Source organism: Aedes aegypti, chromosome 1 (assembly GCF_002204515.2).
Source record: "Aedes aegypti strain LVP_AGWG chromosome 1, AaegL5.0 Primary Assembly, whole genome shotgun sequence".
Classification (NCBI taxonomy): domain Eukaryota; kingdom Metazoa; phylum Arthropoda; class Insecta; order Diptera; family Culicidae; genus Aedes; species Aedes aegypti.
Genome location: NC_035107.1, coordinates 97,382,692 through 97,404,418, shown reverse-complemented (window position 1 = coordinate 97,404,418; position 21,727 = coordinate 97,382,692). Strand labels below are relative to the sequence as shown.

Here is a 21,727-nt window from a genome sequence, read left to right as displayed (position 1 = left end):
CCCTTGAGGAACTGTGGTTCTCGAATTCGCGAAAACGAATTCCAACTGGCCAGGTTGATGAAGTCATTGCTTTTGCTTTAAGATCAAGCTTCATTCCTATTTTGAAGGATACAAACGTGAGATTGTTAGTATCCTTTCCACGAGGAACAAGTTTAACGACAGTTAAGTCGTCTGTTTCGAGCCTATTCTTGACCATTTCGATAACCTTCTCATCAGGTGCTTTCGGGGACACTCCTGATAAGTAAAGCCAAAACGTGTTTTCATCCGTTCGTTCAGGAACTGCGATGACGTCTGAAGAACTTGTACTGTGGCCATCAGTGCCACAGACCAGTTTTTTAGGCGGGTCGAGAGGCACATCATCATTTGCACGAAGACGTTTTGCAGGATTACGGACAGCCGAATCAAATGTGCGACGTTGAATATTTCGAATCGGTGTGTTTGCAACAATCTCCGGAATTCGTTTAAGGTTATTCTGCAATTCCGAGCGGATTTCGGACAAAATGTTGTCTCGAATTTCGGTTTTCATTGATTCGATTATGCCTTCATAGGCAGCATTCACTGATGTGATTGCCTTAGTAAAGCGAGCTTTAATCATTATGGACCGATGCACGAGTTCGCTACTTGACGTTTGACCGGTGCCGTGTTATTTATGTGACCATGGAAACTAGTGAATTCGGCACCACTCAAACGTCAAATTAGTGAACTCGTGCATCGGTCCATTCCGCTACAGGCGTTGTTTTGAACGGTCATGGTTTGCTTTGGATTTTGATGGTCATGTAGAAAAATGTGAATGTCGAGGTGGTAAATGTTTGCTACAGTACATTTCCCATCCCTGACCTTTTTTTTTGTTCTTTATTAAGGTGATTTTTAGCGCATACGGCTAGTTCATCACCATTTGTCAGAAAAGCGCCAGAAAGGCTGCTTTTAAAAAGAAGTATTACAGACTTTCAAGCAGCATCCCTGACCTACGGACGCATAGATCATCACCCAACACGGATTCAGTGTGGTTTGCTTATGGTTATCTTGTGTCATAATCATCATGTTCAATTTGATCGATTCATTGATTTGCGCAATGAGTTTGTTATGATGAAATCGATAAGATTTTCTAACGATTTCCATGTTCAAAACTTCTAAATTGTTTGTGATCAACTTATGCACTGAATTGCGGTTGGACCTCGTGTCGACCGACAGTCATCATCATGCTTCCAAAGAGGAGAAACACATTTTGAAACTGAAAGTGTTAGATGAAAATTTGTGAATTCGAATTTTCTTTTCAGTTGTCCGATATAAGAGGATTCTACCTTTCTGTAAAAAAAAAAACATTTGATTATAATGTATGGTTTAGAAGAAAAATCGGATTCAACTAACAAATTTTCCTGGTTTTCAGTTTCAAATAAAATGGAATATGCTGATTCCTGGCTTCCCAAATTATGGATTTGCGGCGCTTGGCTTGTTGCTGGCTCACTTGTTTGAAAAAAAAAAATAAAACATTCAAGTGAGCTTGCAACAAGCAGAGGAGTCTCGATTCCATATTTTGGGGAGCAAAGGTTCTACAGTCATCTCTCCCTTACTCGATATTGAAGGGACCATCGAGTTAGAGAGGTATCGAGTTACAGAACACAAAAGCAGTGCAACGGCGTTCCAAGGGACCATCGAGTAAGCCATGAAAACCAACTTTTAATATGATTCTCTAACTCGATATCGAGATACGGAATATCGAGTAAGGGAGAGTTAACTGTACCAACCAAAATGTTGACTGGGCAAGGCAGCAGGAGGAATAGCTTAATTAATAATCCATATTTTGGGGAGCCAGGGTTCTATACCAAATTTCTTCTTTCAGTCTCATGACATTCATGTTCTGTAACACATGGCTATCTAATACCACTACATTTCGAATTCAATAAGCAAATCAATCGGTTTTTATGATTTAACTTTTGGGCGTGAAAAATCGTCAAAATTCAAGTGAATACCTAAATAAAGTTGTGTGTTAGCAAACTGCCATTGTTTTTTTTATATTCGTACCCTTTTCCATAGTGAATATGATTTTGACCAAACTAAGTTCATCTGACCGTTGTGCACAACCCAAGAATGGACCAATGCACGAGTTTATTATTTGACGTTTGAGCGGTGCCGTGTTATTTATGTGGCCATGAACCAGTGCACGAGTTCACTATTTGACGTTTGAGCGGTGCCGAATTCACTAGTTTCCATGGTGACATATATAACACGGCACCGCTCAAACATTCCTCAGAAAACCATTGCCCCGAAAACCGTTCCCCAGCATTCCATTCCCCAGAATCTCATTCATCGGAATGTTACATTCTCCAGACTGATACATTCCCAGAATGCATCATTTTCTAGAAAACTAGGCCAATGGACCTATGCACGGGTTCACCACTTGACGTTTTAGCGGTGCCGTGTTATTTATGTGACCATGGAAACCAGTGAATTCGGCACCGCTCAAACGTCAAATTAGTGAACTCGTGCATCGGTCCATGGACTCGTATTCACTCGTTTCCATGGTTCCATAAATAACACGGCTCCGCTCAAACGTCAAATAATGAACCCGTGCATGGACCGATGCACGAATTCACTCATTTGACGTTTGGGCGGTGCCGAATTCACTAGTTTCCATGGTCACGTAAATAACACGGCACCGCTAAAACGTCAAATAGTGAACCCGTGCATAGGTCCATTGGACCATGGACCGATGCACGAGTTCACTAATTTGACGTTTGAGCGGTGCCGAATTCACTGGTTTCCATGGTCACATAAATAACACGGCACCGCTAAAACGTCAAGTGGTGAACCCGTGCATAGGTCCATTGGCCTAGTTTTCTAGAAAATGATGCATTCTGGGAATGTATCAGTCTGGAGAATGTAACATTCCGATGAATGAGATTCTGGGGAATGGAATGCTGGGGAACGGTTTTCGGGGCAATGGTTTTCTGAGGAATGTTATAGAATCATTCAGAAAAGTTTTATTTCATGATAAACGTATGACGACATGTTGAGGGCATCTTGCAGTTCTGGTGGTCATGTATCTGTTCCCGTTGTATGACGCCTCCAATATGTCCAACCTTGGCTCTGTACTCCGTCATCAATCCCTCGTCCTGGTAGGGTCTCTCCGGCCAATGTGCGGAAGTGATGTAACCCTTCGGTATTTTCGATGGCTTCTGAATACTGTGGTCTGGATATTGGCCCTGGCAGCCGTTAACACCCTCGGAAGGGCACAGCTGACAACTGCAGAGCCCTCCTGCACAACAGCTCAGTCCATTGCAAGCCGTACCATTGCACTCACGGATGTAGTATTTAGTGTCCTCCGGGTAGGGCCCCAGCTGGTACTCCGACAGGTGGTCGTAATCGATATTGTAAGTGGTTTTCAACGGAGATTGTACCGACTGTTGATTCCACTGTCGGTTAGCCTGAAGATCTGCGTAAACTTCCGGATGAGAATGGCACAAGTTGGGTACGAATCGATTGGTGCCGCACTCTGTGACGGGTATCGGTTCAGGAGCTGGTTTCGGGGTGGACACTGGAGTGGTACAACTGAGCGGTGGAGAAAAGCAGCTTGTTGGGACATTTGGGTCGCTATCGTTCTGGAGGCATAGACGACGGTTTGTGACCGGATCGGTATAATCTGCGGTGTAGGTCGTTTCGAAAAACATTGGATGTTTGTTCATCATTACTGAGAACTTGCAGAAATTTGAAAAAGGAAGCGAATTACAAAAGATTTTGGCCTGATTAAGTTGATTATCGTGATAGATGATTTGAAAGCCTACTGCGTTTGTTCGCGTGTTTTTTTCTTCGTTGCGTTAAGCTGTGATTACACAGTGCAAATTGCACGAATGTTCGCGCGAACTGTATAATATGTGCACGAACTACTAGCGAACTGGGATAAAGCCGGCTACTCAGCTTAGTGTTCTTATGAGAACTTCCACAGTTATTAACTGAGAGCTTTCTTTGCCAAACTTGCCATTTTCGCATTCGTATATCGTGTGGCAAGTACGATGATACTATATGTCCAGGGAAATCAAGGAAATTTCCATTACGAAAAGATCCTGGACCGACTGGGAATCGAACCCAGACATCTTCAGTATGGCTTTGCTTTGTAGCCGCGGACTCTAACCACTCGGCTAAGGAAGGCTTCTGGGTTAAGCTAAGTATGCTGTTCCGCTCAAGAAATGGTCAAGCCATTTGAATTGACATTTCTTCTCAACTGCGTACTGCGATCAAAGAAAAATGCTTTTCTTGAGCATTTCTTGCAAGAAATTTCCTACGCATCGAGATAGGCGATTACTTTTCTGTTGAAGTGCATAATGCGCTTTATTGTGTGGCAACTAAAATTGCACTGTATGTTCAGGAAAGTTGAGAAAATTAACCACCCGAGGATCTTCAAACAAACCGTCATTCGAAACCTGCTACTTCCAATAAAGTCTTGCTTTTGAGCTGCACATTTGAACTGAAGAAGACTCCCAAATAGTTTCTACATCATTCGTAGTACCGTTTTGATTCATATTACGGATACTTAAGGCCTCAGTGAAGTATAACCCAGCAGAGAGCATACAAAATAAATCATTCGGTATGATTCTTTAGCGTTATCAAGCGTTGGAAGCCCTTAACTTTCGAATGGTGGGTAAAGAATTTGCTTCCGCAACTTGAATAATTTTTAATAAATCAAAATGTGTGGCCTTTTCATGATTCTTATTCCGGACGCTTCCTCACTTTTGCCTCATATTCCGGACACTTTGATTCGAATTCCGGACAGCTCATGATAATCATTAATGGAACAGTCAAATCATTAATTGTAATCGTCAAACCACTAAAGAGACGTGTGAAATGTTTCCCATACAAAGTAGAGTGTCCGGAATTTGAAGCTGTCCGTAATATGAATCAAAACGGTAGTTGCCATGCCTTTTCTGGACCTTCTGTAGGTTATAATAACATTAACATAAACCTTTTGAAATTCCCGAATTCGGCAACATCTCAAATTTGGCAACATAAAATTCCCGCCTTGTTGCCAGAATCGGTAAGACACCGTAGTACACAATTCGCCGCAGAAGTCGACTCTTTTAAAACCATCATGCGCGTGATGCGATGCGCAAATCGTATAAAAAAACTGTCGCGCCCAAATTTTGTACAGATTTTAGAGGCCCCCGTTTTTGTTTTTCAAATAACCTAATAGAGATTTAATAATATAAACTACTAAGATGATTTTCATTTCATTCATCATTTTTATTCGCTCTGCAGATATTTTACATTATCTCCGCTCTTGAATATCCTTGTTGGCTCCAATCCTGGCACTCCCCGTCAGTCGTAAAATCCAGCATTGCGCAGTCTCATGTCGTGGTCGAACTTGGCGTTGCGAAAAATAAACCTACAGGTCACAGCGGGAATGGGTTTACTTAACGGTTCACATCTCACCTTCCGGGGTCCACCGCAAGGGCTGCAACAGGGTCCACAAGGGGCTAGGCAGCAGCCGGTTCCACCGCAGCAGGGCCCACAGCTCTGGTTCGGACAGGGTCCACAAGGTCCACACGGTCCATCGCAGAAGAAACTGCTAGGCAAGCAACAGGATGTGAACGGGAAGCTGATGCAATACATTTTCAATTTTTCCTTTTCCCGAATTTTGGACTAGAATTTAGACGTCCACTCGGTTCGAAAATTGACAGATTTGTGATCTTTGATCGTGTTCAATTTTGCAATGCATACTTTGATTGGGGTACCGCGGGTCAGTGGGTAAAGAAAATCGTAATGTCGATTCATGTAGAGAAAGTGGTGGAAAAATTATCAGAGGCGGTAAGATGAACACCGTGGCTTCCACCGAGAAAAAACAAATTTCAATGATTTTTTTTTTGCACGGACGATTCATAGCAGCGGTTTCCATATCGTGATTCGCGAAGCACTTGGTGAGGTGAGGTCTTTCAGGTATTCTTGGACAGATTTTTGTTAATTTTTCAACAAGATTCTTGGTCAAACAGGGAGTTGTGAGTTCAATTCTCACCGAGGAGACGTGTAACTTTTTCGCAAATTTCATGTCAATTTGTCCATTTAATCTAATTGCAAAGTATATGTAATGTTTAGTTTTATGAGAATTTCGATTGGACACCGTGTTATATCCTTTTTATTATTTTTCATTCTAGACTCGTTCCACGTGGAAAATGACGACACGCTCAAGCATCCGAAAAATTCCAAGTTCTCCTCCCCGGCGAAATCTCATTTGCAGAATGGTGGTAGTAATGGACGGACCAAAATCTCCTACCAACGACATCAATCGGAATCCCCCTCGGTAACATCCCCTGGCACCGATACCGACACCTGGACCGGTGACCGGGGTCTTCTACGGTCAAAAAGCCAAGGCAACAACTATTCCGGCAACAGTTTCATGGACAGCGACGACGAAGGAACGGAAACGCTCAAACCCTCGGATCGACCTCAGACTTCGATCCACATCAAAATGGACTGTTACGATGAACTGGACCAGAATGGCGAGGTCATCAGCCCAACGGACGAAAGCATAACGACGGCTAGTTTCACGACAACCACGGCGACAACGACGACGACCACTACCGATGATGGTGTGGTTCTGCGAAAACCTCCGAAAACGGGTTCGACCGCTATCAAAAGACGTTCCGGAAATCGACGATCTCGGACGAAGCTGAAGCGGAGATGTTCCATCAACGGACATTTCTACAATCGGGAGACCTCTTTCTTTACGCCACCGCACGGTTCGCTGATGAATGTGTGGGTGACGTCGTTGGTCAATACTCAAGAGGTGCAGAACCTTAAGGATATAACTTTGAAAACAGAGAAGAATTAACGTTTTATTTACAGGTGATCAATCTACTGTTGGAGAAGTACAAGGTGGAGAGCCGAGCGGAGAATTTTGCGCTGTTTGTCATCAAGGATAACGGAGAGCAGAAGAAGCTAAAGGATGACGATTATCCGCTGGTGGCACGGATCATTCTGGGACCGCATGAGGATATCGCAAAACTGTTTCTGATGGATGGTCAACAGACACCGGAGATCAGGTATGTCATGATTGCCAGCTTCAAAATTTGAAAAATCTTCTTAAAAATTGCTATATAGAACGACATAAGCTTGATGTTTGCTGCTAGCTTATTTTGGGCAGCATTACCTTGAAAGACCAAGCTGAGGGTCGTGGGTTCAAGTCCTACAGGTCGAGGATCTTTTGGTAATGGAAATTATCTCGATTTCCCAGAGCATGGAGTATCTTCGTACATGCCACATGTCTTCAGGATTTTCTCATTATGCAATAGATCAGAGATTTTTTTTCGAAAACTCGTCCAAAAATGCAGTAACACCTTTAATGATTTCTTATAAAAAAATCAACAAGAAATATGTCATCAGAAATTCGTCCAATGACACCTACAGAGACTATTTTAAGAATTCTTCAATAGATTTCTCGAGAGTTTCTCACGACCTCATGCTGTTTCTCCAAAGAATGCCTCATTTATTTATTTTTTTCAGAAACTCCTTCAAGAGTTTGTTTACGGCTATTTGCCTAGGATTTTTTTTTTTTGAAAATTTCATCACGTAATAATTCAGAGATTATTTTCAATAACTTTTCCAAGGATTTCAATAGTTTCTTCAAAGATTTTACCTAGACTGTGGAAGTGCTCATAAGAACACTAAGCTGAGCAGCAGGCTCTGTCCCAGTGAGGACGTCATGACAAGAAGAAGAAGAGAGATTTCATAAAGAATTTGTTAATGGATCGCCTTAGGAATTTATCCAAAAGTTTCTTCAGGAATTTTTCAATGATTTTCTCTAGGGACATATTGGCAGGAAATAATTAGATATTTTTGAAATCTTCTTTAGGTATTCCAGGTCCTTGAAGATTTAAACAAGAAATTATTCAGATATTTTTCACAATTTCCTCCAAGGATACATGGAGAGACTGCACGATTCAAACACGAATTCTTCCAGGAGTTCATTCTACAATTTCTCTAGAAATTGTTTCAGAAAATACTTCAGGAACTTCCCAAGGAATTTCTCTGAAGAAATTTCGCCGCTAAATAATTCAGTGATTCTTTTAAAAACTCCTTCAAGGATTTCAGTAATTCTTTCCAAAAATCTTTTCTCCAGAGACTCCTTCCCAAACTCTTCCGCAGATTTCTCCAGAGATTTTTCTAAGAAATCCCAAAGAGACTCCTCCAGGGATCCATCAGAGAGTCCTGCAATTTCTTGAGGATATCCTCCACCAGATTTCGTCTCGAAACACCTTCAGCAATTTTTCAAGGAATTTCTCTAGGCGAATTTCACCGCTTAATAATTCAGAGATTTTTCGAAAACTCCCGCGGGGATTTCAGTAATGCCATCATAGATTTTACCTCGACATAATTCAGATATTTTTCTGAAATGTTTCCAAAGATTCTTTCGAGAATGCCCCCTGGAATTCCTCTATAATTTCACCAGGGATTTTGCCAAGATTTACTCCTTCTATTTGTTCAGGGATTCCTAAAGAGGATCTTTAGGGATTTATCCTGGAATTCTTTCAGGGATTCTCTCAGGAATTTCTCCAACATCCAATTCAATTATATCACGAGAATTTTTCTCAAATATCATTTTGTCATTTTTTTTTTTCTAAAATAACAAGATACTTTCGAGAACTCTCCGGGTATTCCATTAATTGCTTCAAGGTTCTCTTGAAGTAATTCACCAATAAATAATTAAAATATTACCCACCCGGAATTCCTCCAGAGAATACTCCAGAAATTCTACCAAAGATTTATCCTGTGATTCTTCCGAAAATTTCCACGGAGTTTTCTCAAGGGATCCACCAAGGCTTCCTGCAGGAATTCATCAATTATCTCCAGAGATAACTCCACAGTATTCCTCAAGAAAATCTTTCAGAGATTTCTCGAGGAATTTCTCTAGGAAAATTTCGCCACGAAATAATTTAGAGATTCTTTCGAAAACTCCTCCAAGGATTTCAGTAATTTCTTCAAAGATTTCACCTAGACATAATTTAGATATTTTCCAGAAATTTCTCAACGGGATCTGCTAGAGACTCCTGCAGAAATTTCTCCAAGCATTGTACCAGAGTTCCTCCAAATATTCCTCCATGAAATCTATCCAAAATTTCTCTAATTTGCAATTGCTCTAAAGAATTTCTCAAAAGGATTCCTCCATAAATTCTTCCAAGAGCTCTCTCAGAGCTTTCGAAACGAATTTCTCTAGTAACATTTCTCCAGGTAATAATTCAGAGATATTTTCGAAAACTTTTCCAGTGATTGCAGTACTTTCTCCAATCCTTTAAAGATTTCTCTAAGCAATATTTCAGATATTTCCCAAAAATTCCTCCGAAGAAACCTCCAGTAGTTCTTCCAAAGGTTTCTTCAAAGAATTTTCAAAGAGATTCCTCCACAGATTTCCTTCAGAAACTCACACAGGGATTTCTTGAAATAATTCAGGCATTTTAGTAATTCTTTCGAAGATTTTACCTGGGCAGACATCTGAATTCAATTTCTAGGAATTTCTTCAAGGATTCCTCCATAAATTCTCCATAGGGTTCCTTCAGAGTTTCACGAAGGATTCCTTGCCGAAACTATTTCTGCAATTTTTCTAGGGAATCCTCCAGGAATTCTTTTAGGAGTTTGTCCTAGGATTTGCTCAGAAATTACTCCAGAGGCTCCTTTAAGGAGTTCCCAACTAATTTATTTAGAAACATTTCAACAGGGAATGATTCGATGATTTTTTTTTTTTGAAAACTCGCCCAGAGAGTGCAGTAAGTTCTTCAGAGGATTCTTCAAAAATTACACCATGAAATATTTCAGAAATTTTCCTAAGACTTTTCTAGGGATTCTCCATAAATTCTTCCAAGAAAGCCCGAAGGGACATACTGTGTTCAAGCATTTTTTTTTTCGGGGATTCCTCCACAGAATTCCTTTAACTCCTTCAGGAATTGCTCAAGGGAAGTGTCATCGCTAAATAATTTAGATTTTTTTTTTTCGGAAGGGGCTGGTCATTAATTATGTAAGACAATTTTGATCATTTTTCGACCTCCCCCTGTCTTATTGTATGAAAATCTATCTATACAAATTAATTGAACTTTTCATAAAAATAATTACTCGTTTATTCTTTTTTCCATGATGCTTTTCTACTTAATCAAATAAGGTTTGATAGTAAGCAAAAATGTCGTTGCTTTTCATTTAAATTTAGTGATTTTTATTAAATTCTACGTACTTTTCGGGAATCCTGGAATTCCCGGGAAATCACAACTAATATCCCGGGAAACGGCAAATCCCGAAATTTGTCAAATCTCGGGATTTTTTGTCCCGGGATGGACACTCTAACGCTCATTATTTGCATCTTATTTCCGCTAAAAATATGTTTTAAAACATTTAAAAAAAATAACTGAGGGTGAATGGAAATGATTCAGCAGATCCTATGATTACCAACGAATCATCGATTATCGAATACAAATGCATTTGCTGATGGTGAATATCAAGCTTTCTAGACGTATCGGTACAAATATAAAGAAAAGTTTTAGGATATTGAAGCATTTAAAGGTTCTTCAATTATGGCACAAAGGTTGATATAAATTGTTTGGAATATTTCGTATATCACGATTGCCAAGTTCAAATCGAAATATTTGTTGATACTTCACGATGCAGAAAGAGCTTTTCCCGCGTCTGAAAGTTTTTTTTTTACAAAAATACGCTGCTTTGCATTTTTAAATTCTGTTTCATGAATGAAAAGCAAGGTTATGAAATGAAAAAAAGTCCAGAAATTATCCGAAATAACTTGAGAAGGGGTGAACAGATTGACGTAAGTTTCCCATTGTTGCACTCCACAAGGCGTGCGACGTGATCGTGCAAGGAAAAAGTTTGTAAAAGTCTCTGGAATAATCGGGAAAACGGGAGAAGACAAATTTGTCATTTTGTATGGGGATACATGACGTTTTACAATAGCCTACTTGATGGCAAGACGAAGTTTGCCGGGACCACTAGTAATCAATAAAAAATAAGCTTCAGCAAACTTATGTTTATTGACGAATTTGAAAAAATAGCATTTTTTTTGTCGAATACTGTATGCTTCATATTAATTGCAAAAAATCTTTCAGTACCGGTATTTTACCGGTGCTACCGGTACTGAGAGTTACAGTACCGTAGAACCGGTACTTGTCAAAAGGGGTCGGTACTAGGAACCCCATTCTGGACCAAGGAAGTTGAAGAATTGTTCCTCGGTAATGGTACATCCAACAGAGGTATATTGTTCTGATACACAATTAGTGTATCGAGATGTGGCCATTTCAGGAATTCGTGGGACAAAAAACGGACTAGTTGCGGACTCCGACAGAGCTCCACCAAGTGCAGATCCCGATGTGGCACTCAGGCTTGAAAAAGATGAGGGAGTCGCAGGCTTGAGATTTAAGAGATTCTTGACTTTTGTTGCTACCAAACTTGACGATGGCGTGTAAGTGCAGCACGATCTTCTTTGATTTCGTGTGGGAGGATTCTTGGTTTCGTAGTTGTTTTTCGGAGAATTGAACGTCTTGGTATTTGCCTTCTGATTGGTGTCCAGGGCACTGATTGTATGTTTCCATTGCTTGCATCCCTCGTTTTCCTTGGAGAATTAGGACATAAGTATGTCCCTTTTACGTCCCTCTCCCAACCCTGACAGAGCACCAGAGGTTATTCGCCGGTTCTGGTACGGCCAAAACTTCCGCAACGATAGGACCCTGGTTACCCGGCTAGTATGTTAGGGATTCCGGGAGATAGGCACTATGACTTCTGTGCGTCCCTGGGAAAACATTTTCGCCAAGATATCGAGGGCTGTCCGTTAGTTCTGGTAGGGGTGTATCGTCCGCACTCCATAGACCCTGTTATCATCGTGTTCTTCGTTTCTAGTACATATGGAGGTTGTTCAGTTGGGGATTGCTCAATCATCTCTTGGGTGTCTAAACAGAAAGAAACCCCTTGTAAATTTCAGCGTGAAATCATGCACATGAAGGGAATGCCAGATTTGTCGCAAATTTACACGTCACATCGTGTAAAATTACAATAATATCATGTAAGCTTCCGCTATGGGGCTGTTCATTTAATACGTAAGACATTTTTAGGGATTTCTTGACCCCCCCACCCTCCATGATAAGATTTTTGGTATGAAAATTAAAAATAAATTGTATGGTGCGTAAGAAAAACCAAACCCCCCCCCTCCCCCTATAAACCCTTACGTAATTAATGGACGGCCCCTATGTTCTGTATTAGGTACTTAAAATTTGACATTCAAAAGCAAGTAGCTTGATTTTTTTTAATCCTTCTAAGATTTAGTGATTAGATTAAAATAATCCTCTACGTCTACACTATTCAATTCACTATTTATGGAACTGCAATGGTGTTTCTGATATTCCAATATTTGACAATTTATAGGATAAAAAAAATTAAATTATGTTCTGATGTTATCAAACCAAATAAAGTTTTTAATCGGTGAAAAAAAAACTTTTTGAAGCTAAATCATGGTGTAAAAACGAATATTTTGAAAGTCAAATCAAATTACAAAACTTTGCATTGAAAATGTCTAAAAATAAAAAGCATAATGATTTCACCCGGATTTAAACTTTTAGGCATCCGGGAAAAATCCGGGAATTTGAAAACTGACTTTGAATGGACACCCTGGTAACCGATTATCTCGGAGAAACCCAAAGTCTACTGCGCCATTTCTCCGGGTAGCACAGTAAGGGAATGATACTGTGAAGGGTGTCCCGGTACTCCACAGGCACCGTGCACGGTTAGGTTTCTTTGGACCCCCCTAACCATTCATTCCTTGGCACGGTATTCTTTTTAGCCCCATGACACCATGAATAAGGGGCCACCTATATGATGGACTTATGGAAGCTAATATTGAGGCCGAACAGCACTGTCGATGCATATCTTAATAAATACTTAATAAAAAAAAATCCTTCCCGAAAACTGATTTCTCTCAATGATTTTTCCGACGAGACATCCGACTTTCTGAAAAATAAAACCAAGAGTGGTAAAAATTGTACAAAACAGTAACGTAAGTGCCACCCATGATGTAAGAAATAACAATGAATGATTTAAAAATAAAAGAATTGACAAGAACAAAATGTCATCGTTTACATGTGATTCATTATTTTATTTATTTAGTTGGTGTTACATCAATTAATTTGATAAAACCTCGTTAACGATGTTACGCCAATTTACTCGGTCCATGGCTGTGTCTCTCCAACTTCGATTTTGGCCCACGTTTTCCAGATCTTGTTGCACCTGATCAAGCCACCTCGCTCGCTGTGCTCCTCGCCTTCTTGTGCCAACCGGATTCGAAGCGAACACCATCTTTGCAGGATTGTTGTCCGGTAGTCTTGCAACATGTCCTGCCCAGCGCACCCTTCCGGCTTTCGCAACCTTCTGGATACTGGGTTCGCCGTAGAGCCTAGCGAGCTCGTGGTTCATTCTCCGCCGCCACACACCGTTTTCCTGTACTCCGCCAAAGATCGTCCTAAGCACCCTTCGTTCGAACACTCCAAGTGCTTGCAGGTCCTCTTCCAGCATGGTCCATGCTTCATGTCCATAGAGGACCACCGGTCTTATAAGCGTTTTGTACATGGTACATTTGGTGCGAGGGTGAATCTTTCTCGACCGCAGCTTCTTCTGGAGCCCATAGTAGGCGCGACTTCCACTGATGATGCGTCTCCGTATTTCACGACTAACGTTGTTATCAGCCGTTAACAAGGATCCGAGGTAGACGAACTCATCAACCACCTCAAAAGTATCCCCGTCTATCGTAACACTGCTTCCCAGGCGGGCTCTGTCGCGCTCGGTTCCGCCTATCAGCATGTACTTTGTTTTTGACGCATTCACCACCAGGCCGACTTTTGTCGCTTCACGTTTCAGGCGGGTGTACACGTCTGCCACCGTTCCAAATGTTCTGCCGACAATATCCATATCATCCGCGAAGCAAACAAATTGGCTGGATCTTGTGAAAATCGTACCTCGGTTATTGAACCCGGCTCTCCGCATGACACCTTCTAGCGCGATGTTGAACAGCAGGCACGAAAGTCCATCGCCCTGTCGAGGTCCCCGGCGGGATTCGAACGAACTGGAATGTTCACCCGAAATATTCACGCTATTCTGCACACCGTCCATCGTTGCTCTTATTAGTCTTGTTAGCTTCCCGGGAAAGCTGCACTCGTCCATGATTTTCCATAGCTCTTCGCGGTCGATGCTATCATAAGCCGCTTTGAAATCGATGAACAAGTGATGCGTTGGGACTTGGTATTCACGGCATTTCTGGAGGATTTGCCGTACAGTGAAGATTTGGTCCGTTGTCGAGCGGCCGTTGATGAAACCAGCTTGATAACTTCCCACAAACTCATTTGTTATTGGTGATAGACGACGGAAGATAATCTGGGATAGCACTTTGTAGGCGGCATTCAGAATAGTGATCGCACGATAGTTTTCACATTCCAGTTTGTCGCCCTTCTTCTAGATGGGGCATATGACCCCTTGCTTCCACTCCTCCGGCAGCTGTTCCGTTTCCCAGATTCTGACGATCAGCCGGTGCAGACAGACTGCCAACCTCTCCGGGCCCATTTTGATGAGTTCAGCTCCAATACAATCCTTACCAGCGGCCTTGTTATTCTTGAGCTGGTTGATGGCATCCTTAACTTCCCTCAATATGTGGGCAGGTTGGTTTCCTTCATCCGCCGTGCTGACGTAGCCACTTCCTCCGCTGTCGTGACCCTCGGCGCCTGTGTTCTCCGTACCATTCAGGTGTTCGTCGTAGTGCTGCTTCCACCTTTCAATCACCTCACGTCCGTCCGTCAAGATGCTTCCGTCCTTATCCCTACACATTTCGGCTCGCGGCACGAAGCCTTTTCGGGATGCGTTAAGCTTCTCGTAAAACTTTCGCGTTTCTTGTGAACGATGCAGCTGTTCCATTTCTTCACATTCCGCTTCTTCCAGGCGGCGCTTTTTGTCCCGGAATAGGCGGGTTTGCTGCTTTCGTTTTCTTTTATATCGCTCCACGTTTTGTCCCGTTCCTTGCTGCAGCATTGCAGCCCGCGCTGCATTCTTCTGCTCCAAAACCTGCCTGCATTCTTCGTCGAACCAATCGTCACATGCCCTCCTTTTCACGTACCCGACGATGCTCTCGGCTGCGTTGTTGATGGCTGCTTTTATGTTGCTCCAGCAGTCCTCAAGAGGGGCTTCGTCAAGCTCGCCCTCTTCCGGCAACGCTACCTCGAGATGCTGCGCGTATGCGGCAGCGACGTTCGGTTGGGCCAGTCGCGCTAGGTTATACCGAGGCGGGCGTCGATACCGTACAGTGTTGACGACGGATAGTTTTTGGCGCAGTTTCACCATCACCAGGTAGTGGTCGGAGTCAATGTTAGCGCCACGATAGGTTCTGACGTTGGTAATATCGGAGAAGTGCCGTCCATCGATCAAAACGTGGTCGATTTGTGATTCCGTCTGCAGTGGTGATCTCCAGGTGTATCGATACGGGAGGCTGTGCTGGAAGTAGGTGCTGCGAATAACCATGTTCTTGGAGGCGGCAAAATCTATCAGTCGTAGGCCGTTCTCTTTCGTCAGCCGGTGGGCGCTGAACTTTCCAATCGTCGGTCTGAACTCCTCCTCCTGGCCAACCTGAGCGTTTAAGTCTCCTATGATGATCTTGACGTCGTGGCTTGGGCAGCGGTCGTACTCGCGTTCGAGCTGCGCGTAAAATGCGTCCTTGTCATCATCAGTGTTTCCGGAGTGAGGGCTATGCACGTTTATGATGCTGAAGTTGAAGAACCGGCCTTTGAGCCTCAACTTGCACATTCTTTCGTTGATCGGCCACCACCCGATCACGCGCCTCTGCATATCACCCATCACTATAAAAGCTGTTCCCAGCTCACGTGTGTTGCCGCAGCTCTGGTAGATGGTATGATTACCTCTAAATGTTCGCACCATCGAACCTGTCCAACACACCTCCTGCAGCGCTACGATGTCGAAACCGCGAATCTTCAGTACATCGGAGAGTATGCGTGTGCTTCCGATGAAGTTGAGAGATTTGCAGTTCCACGTACCGTGTTTCCAATCGCTAGTCCATTTTCGTCGCTGTGGTCTTTGCCGATTGTTCCGGTCCGTATTCTCTCGTTGACGTTCCTGTGCTGGTGTATTTTTACGGCTGGCTTGCAGGGCCTGACACCAACCCCCTAGATTTCCGGAGGACCATTCCCCCTAAATGTTCGGAGGGCCATAGTGCGCAGTTTAGCTTAGAGTCCTTCTCTGGCACTCGGACGATGATCAGCCGCCCCTGACATGGGGAACAGACGCTGTTGTGAGCCGCTCCTAATGTGGAGTACAGACGCTCCAGGTTTGCAAAAGCAAACCCCCCCTTCCCTGTCAGCATACGACCAAAGTTCCCACCGGGGGTTGGTTACCCGATCTTCCCCAAGGTTACTCGTACCCCGGCCAGTACCACGAGGAGGTAGGGATAGGAGTTGCTGGGCAAGAGGCTAAGGACCACACAAAGGGGTCTATTTTATTCCTGTAGGTACGCGAGGTACCAATGGTACGCCATGCCCAGCCATTTACCGTGCCATGTGATTCATGTTATTGTTTATTAGGGCTATTGAACAAATGTTAAAGTCAAAAGAAATTTAAAATTTATTTTTGAAAATTTTTTTTCAACCTTTTTGGTCTACGAAAAGTGCCTCTGCAAATGACTCTTAATTTAGGGGTCTATTCTGTAAATCGAGCCATAGAAAAAAGCGTTAATTTCACGTTTTTATTTGTAGTTGGCACAGAGGTCGATAAATTAAACACATTCGTAAGATGAACCAACTTTGAGTGAATTGGTGCAAACAGCGAAAAAATGGAATGGAATATACGTCCACGAATTGTTGCAAATATTTAAACCCCGTCTGTCTATAAAAGTTGTTTCTTTGTCTGCATTTAGGGGGGCTGGGGGCAAGAAGGACACCTTAAGAAATATAGGTTCAAATCATGGTTGATTAGCACAATTTTTGAAGATTATTCCAGTGTAGGGGCAAGCTCAGCTCTTGTTCTAAATGATGTTATCGATTGATTTCAAAAATATAAGAAACACATGATGATTTGAGATTTTTGAAAATGTCCCTTCTTATGAGGTTTTTAAACGAGGCACGGGGCAAGAGGGCCACTCGTATGGGGCAAGAAGACCACCAGAGCAAAATGCCACAAATTTTGTATATAATTATTTCCCCGCCTAAAGGATAAATTGTAGAGTAAGTAAAGATAAAAACTGAGGGATAAAAGTTGACTTATAGTTAATAAGTAATTTTACGAAATTAATTTAGTTTTCATCTTATTTGACTGTAACAATAATAGTAAAAATTTTCAGAAACCATTTTGAATGTCCAAATTGGTTTATTTTGATTTTATTAAGTAGGAAACATTGATTGAATGCAATATTAAACAAGAAAAATAAAAGTTCATTTGATTTTATATGAGAAAATTGCGGTGTCCTCTTGCCCCATAAGACATACTGTTATTATATATGTAAAATTTAATGTCAAAAGGACTTTTTCGAAAAAAAAATCCTCACAGCTATATTAAACAATTGAAAATCATCAATACTGTGCGGAAAAATCAATATGTTTTGTATTTATTGGGAGTCAAACCTTGGTTTCCAGCCTTACATTCTTATAATATTTCGCATATTTTGCGTTGGTGAGTTAAAGACATTTTTCTAATTTTTTGTACTAGACATTTTTAACTGTAATATTTACACAACCCTCAATTTGTACTCAATTTATACTTATCCTGCGTTAAACATAAAAAAAATGATTTGAACTACGTGGAATTAGAGGTGGCACTCTTGCCCCGGGTGTCCTTCTTGCCCCATGTCCCCCTATTCATTATTTTCTTGAAAAGTCGATATTATTCCTAACTCTTTTGTCTTACTTCTTACTCATTCTAATTTAACGAGTGCAGCAGCGAAGTGGCCCAATTCTTGAACCTGTCGATCCCGGAATGCCGAGCGATTCTGGAACGCTATCACGAAGAGGAGCAGCGGGAACTCATTCGGATAAGGACGAAGTAAGTCGCAACAAATTGTGATATGCTTTCACTGATAATATTCTCTTTGATTCCTTCCTCAGATACGCCGAACTCCGGCGACGAATAGTTCAACGAATGGAATCGCTGAAGGTTAGACTCTAGACTGCATCGTTGGTGAAACAGAGTGTCGTATCGAATATACTAAAACAAAGATAAAAAATCTACTGTAAAGGAGCAGTAATGGGATGAAGGGGAGTATTTCGTTAACTTTAGGCCAAAATGTGTTGGACGACTCGAATCGTGGTCATTTAAGTCAGAATAATATTACGTTCGTAGATAGACTAGTGAAAGCGTGAGCGCCAGCCGCCCACATCTCACTCCTTCGAAATCTAATCAAATAATTTATTAGAGGAGCTTAAGAGTAAGACATATATCTATGAAAATCAATAATCAATTATTTAACCATTCGCAATCAGCTGTGTAAAACTAACCATATTATATTTCTTAGGGTATTTTTTAAATCTCAATAACTTCCTTATAGGACAAAGTTTAGATTTGGTTGGAATCAATTATAGCGATCGGCGATTTTTGCCAATTATTTTTTTTCTTTATTAGAATGAAGTGATCAATCTATTGCCATTTTTTTTATTTGATGCATTTTCCTTCGTAACATAATCCAGTAAAGCTGCCTTACCACGGCCAAAATATCGGACAAGTCAACTGTTTCTCAAATAATTTAGTGAACAAATACGTAAAGTTGGTTGTTTATTGTGCCGTTCTTGTAATTGTTCATATCATTTCTTCTAAATCATCGGAAGATTATTCAGTTTATCAGAATTAGGAAACCAATTTCCAGAAGGTGGTTTAATTAAATAACTGTCGTTGGCCTGCCTGAAAAAAAATGAATCCTATTAAGCAACACCACAAACCATATTAAACCAACAATAATGACATATATATTTGTACGAAGTCTCGCACAAAATCGGAACAAATGAACAATAAACCGCAATGCTCAGTTCACCCGACTATAGGGTACAAGTTATACACGAAAAAAAAAAACTATAGCGAAGCAGATCAGTATGCAGACAACGCCCTTTTTTGCTGCACTGCTAATCTCACCGCCAGTCGACCCCAGCAAAAACCAATTAAATCATAATGAAGACGTTTAGCTTCCCACTAGAGGTACAGAGAAGACACATACCGGCGAACAAATGGACTGACAAAAAGAGCAGAAGGCGAAACGCTTGGTTGTTCATATTTAAATCAATTCGATAACAGAACAAACGAATGAAAAACAAAAAAAAACACTCGAACTCATGTTGAATTTATTCAAGGGAAAAAAAAAATGATAGATTGCCTTTTTCTGCACAGGTGCTCTGGTTGCCGCCAGTCAGCCTCCTCAACCTCAGTTTGTGGCCACAGAGCGTAGCAGCACCACTCGGGAAGAGGGAAGTGAATAAACCTCGAAAATTAGTGCACTGAACTGATATATATTATGAGCGAGCGTAGGGCGGTAGCATGAGGTGAGCTGAAAGAAAAAGCAACAATTTAGCAATTGTGTAACATATTAGGTCGCAAAAATAAAAGCACTCTATCAATTGCCGCGCAATGGCAGCATGTTTCTGTTGTTTCCGAAAGTTCCATGTGTTTTTTAGAAAAGAGGGTTCGTCACTTGCGGAAGCGTTCACATCGTTTCACATCGAAATGTGGGAAATTGCTGAATGGTGGGAAATCAATGAGCTGTAGGCGAGGAACCATTTGTGTTGCTTTATGTGAGGAACATCTTTAAAAAATCCGTTCCTAGATCCGTCCACAAACTATATGTTATATAATAAATATTTTAGAACCACAAGTAATTCACAAAAGGATTTTTGAAAAAATATTTCTTTAAATTTATAGTGAGATTATCTGGCGAAATTCGTGCAAGTGGTCCATAAATGCACGGATTCACTCTTTGACGTTTTAGCGACGCCGTGTTGTTTATGTGACCATGGAAACCAGTGAATTCGGCATCACTCAAACTTCAAATTAGTGAACTCATGCATTGGTCCATGGTCCAATAAACCGATGCACGAGTTCACTATTTGACGTTTGAGCGGTGCCGAATTCACTGGTTACTATGGGACCGATGCACGAGTTCACTAATTTGACGTTTGAGCGGTGCCATATTCACTAGTTGCCATGGTCACGTAAATAACACGGCACCGCTCAAACGTCAAATAGTGAACTCGTGCATTGCTCCATAGCTACATAAATAACACGGCACCGCTCAAACGTCTAATAGTGAACTCGTGCACTGGTCCATAGCAAAAATCCATAAAGGATTCATTTTCGCATACATCCCAAATTATATAGTTTCATTACTGAACGAATTCACCCAGAAATTCTCTTAGGACTCGTTACCAGCAATACTGTTGACGAAACAGTAACGAGGTCGCTGTTGGGTCTCTCGCAAAAGAGCGGTTATTTGTGCTTATTCCACGACTGGAGTGAGAGGAGTCGTGAATGAACCAAGGCATGAGTTCATTATTTGGCGTTTGAGCGGAACCGTATTATTTACGTGACCATGGCAACGAGTGAATACGGCACCGCTCAAAAATCAAACTAGTGAACTCGTGCATCGATCCATGGTCACTTCGATTCCGAGAGTCGACTCGAATGAGGTGAGAAGTTCATTTCTATGCGAGCGAAAAAATGGCACGTGAGACGACAGGTTCATTTTTACTGCGAGTGAAGAAATTAATCGGAACAAAGAACCAATGCACGAGTTCCCGACCAGACGGAAGAAACAAGATTATAACAGAATGTGTTCCCCTGATATGATTTTTTTATATCACCAGTTGTTATAAAACATGTACCGTTAGTAGTTAAAATAACAAAAATTCTAACAAAATTTGCACCAAACTAAATTAAAATATAACAAACCCTGTTACAATTATATCAAAACTATTACAGAATGTGTTGCAAGGGTGTTACAAAATAACAAAATTATTGCAAACCATGTTACTGTTTATGACATCGGATGTTGTTTGCATCAAACTTATAAATGCGATGTCAAAATTATAACAAATGTTGTTATGAATGTGTTAATAAAAATATATCAAGTTGAGAACCAAGCCATCTTTATAACAACATTTTATCAACTTCTGTTATTTTTAACTGCTGCTGATAGGGATGTGTTATACAGCGGGGATTCGCTGGTTGGAACACGACTGCCTTCCATCTAACGAATCCGACCCGTTAGTTGGAACGACTGACAGCTGGTGAAAATGCTCCAGACCAACGTATCTGGAGGGCAAATCGTCACGAAACGCACATATACATACACATTTGTTCTATATATGGAGATTTCAATGCGACGGTAGTCAGACGTCAAAGTTAGTTTGACATCTTCTCCTGACATTCGAGTGCTTTTTAGTTGGATTTTTTTCCAACCAGCGAACATCCAACCATCGAGTCATTCCATGTAGCGGACTCCCAACGAGCGAATCCCCACTGTAATCTTGTTATGTGGTTCTGGTCGGGTTCACTAATTTGACGTTTGAGCGGTGCCAAATTCACTTGTTACCATGGACCAATCCAATTGCCTGCGTAGTAGTGCAATGTTGACGAAATTTTCTTTGTTTGCTGTGAGAACTGTCACAACATTGCTTTTGTTTGCTGTGAGAAAGCAAATATAAACAGAATGGCTGCCGAGCATTCACTTCCTTGT

At 41.4% G+C, this 21,727-nt stretch overlaps 1 protein-coding gene and 1 long non-coding RNA gene across 2 annotated transcripts in view; one reads left to right on the top strand and one right to left on the bottom strand.

The window, feature by feature from the left end:
• The window catches only part of LOC5566388, a 52,756-nt gene extending 33,132 nt beyond the window's left edge, over positions 1-19,624 (top strand). Inside the window, exons 4-7 of the mRNA XM_021843186.1 lie at positions 6,144-6,775; positions 6,835-7,031; positions 17,950-18,054; positions 18,117-19,624. Coding sequence (XP_021698878.1) covers positions 6,144-6,775; positions 6,835-7,031; positions 17,950-18,054; positions 18,117-18,177 — 995 coding nt within the window. The 3' untranslated portion in view covers positions 18,178-19,624. The remainder of the gene's footprint in view (positions 1-6,143; positions 6,776-6,834; positions 7,032-17,949; positions 18,055-18,116) is intronic.
• On the bottom strand, positions 5,215-5,716 carry LOC110676217. Its single transcript, XR_002500179.1, has 2 exons — positions 5,425-5,716; positions 5,215-5,355 (listed from the first exon to the last, which is right to left on the bottom strand). It is a non-coding gene; the product is annotated as an uncharacterized LOC110676217 (long non-coding RNA).
• Positions 19,625-21,727: the final 2,103 nt, after the last annotated feature.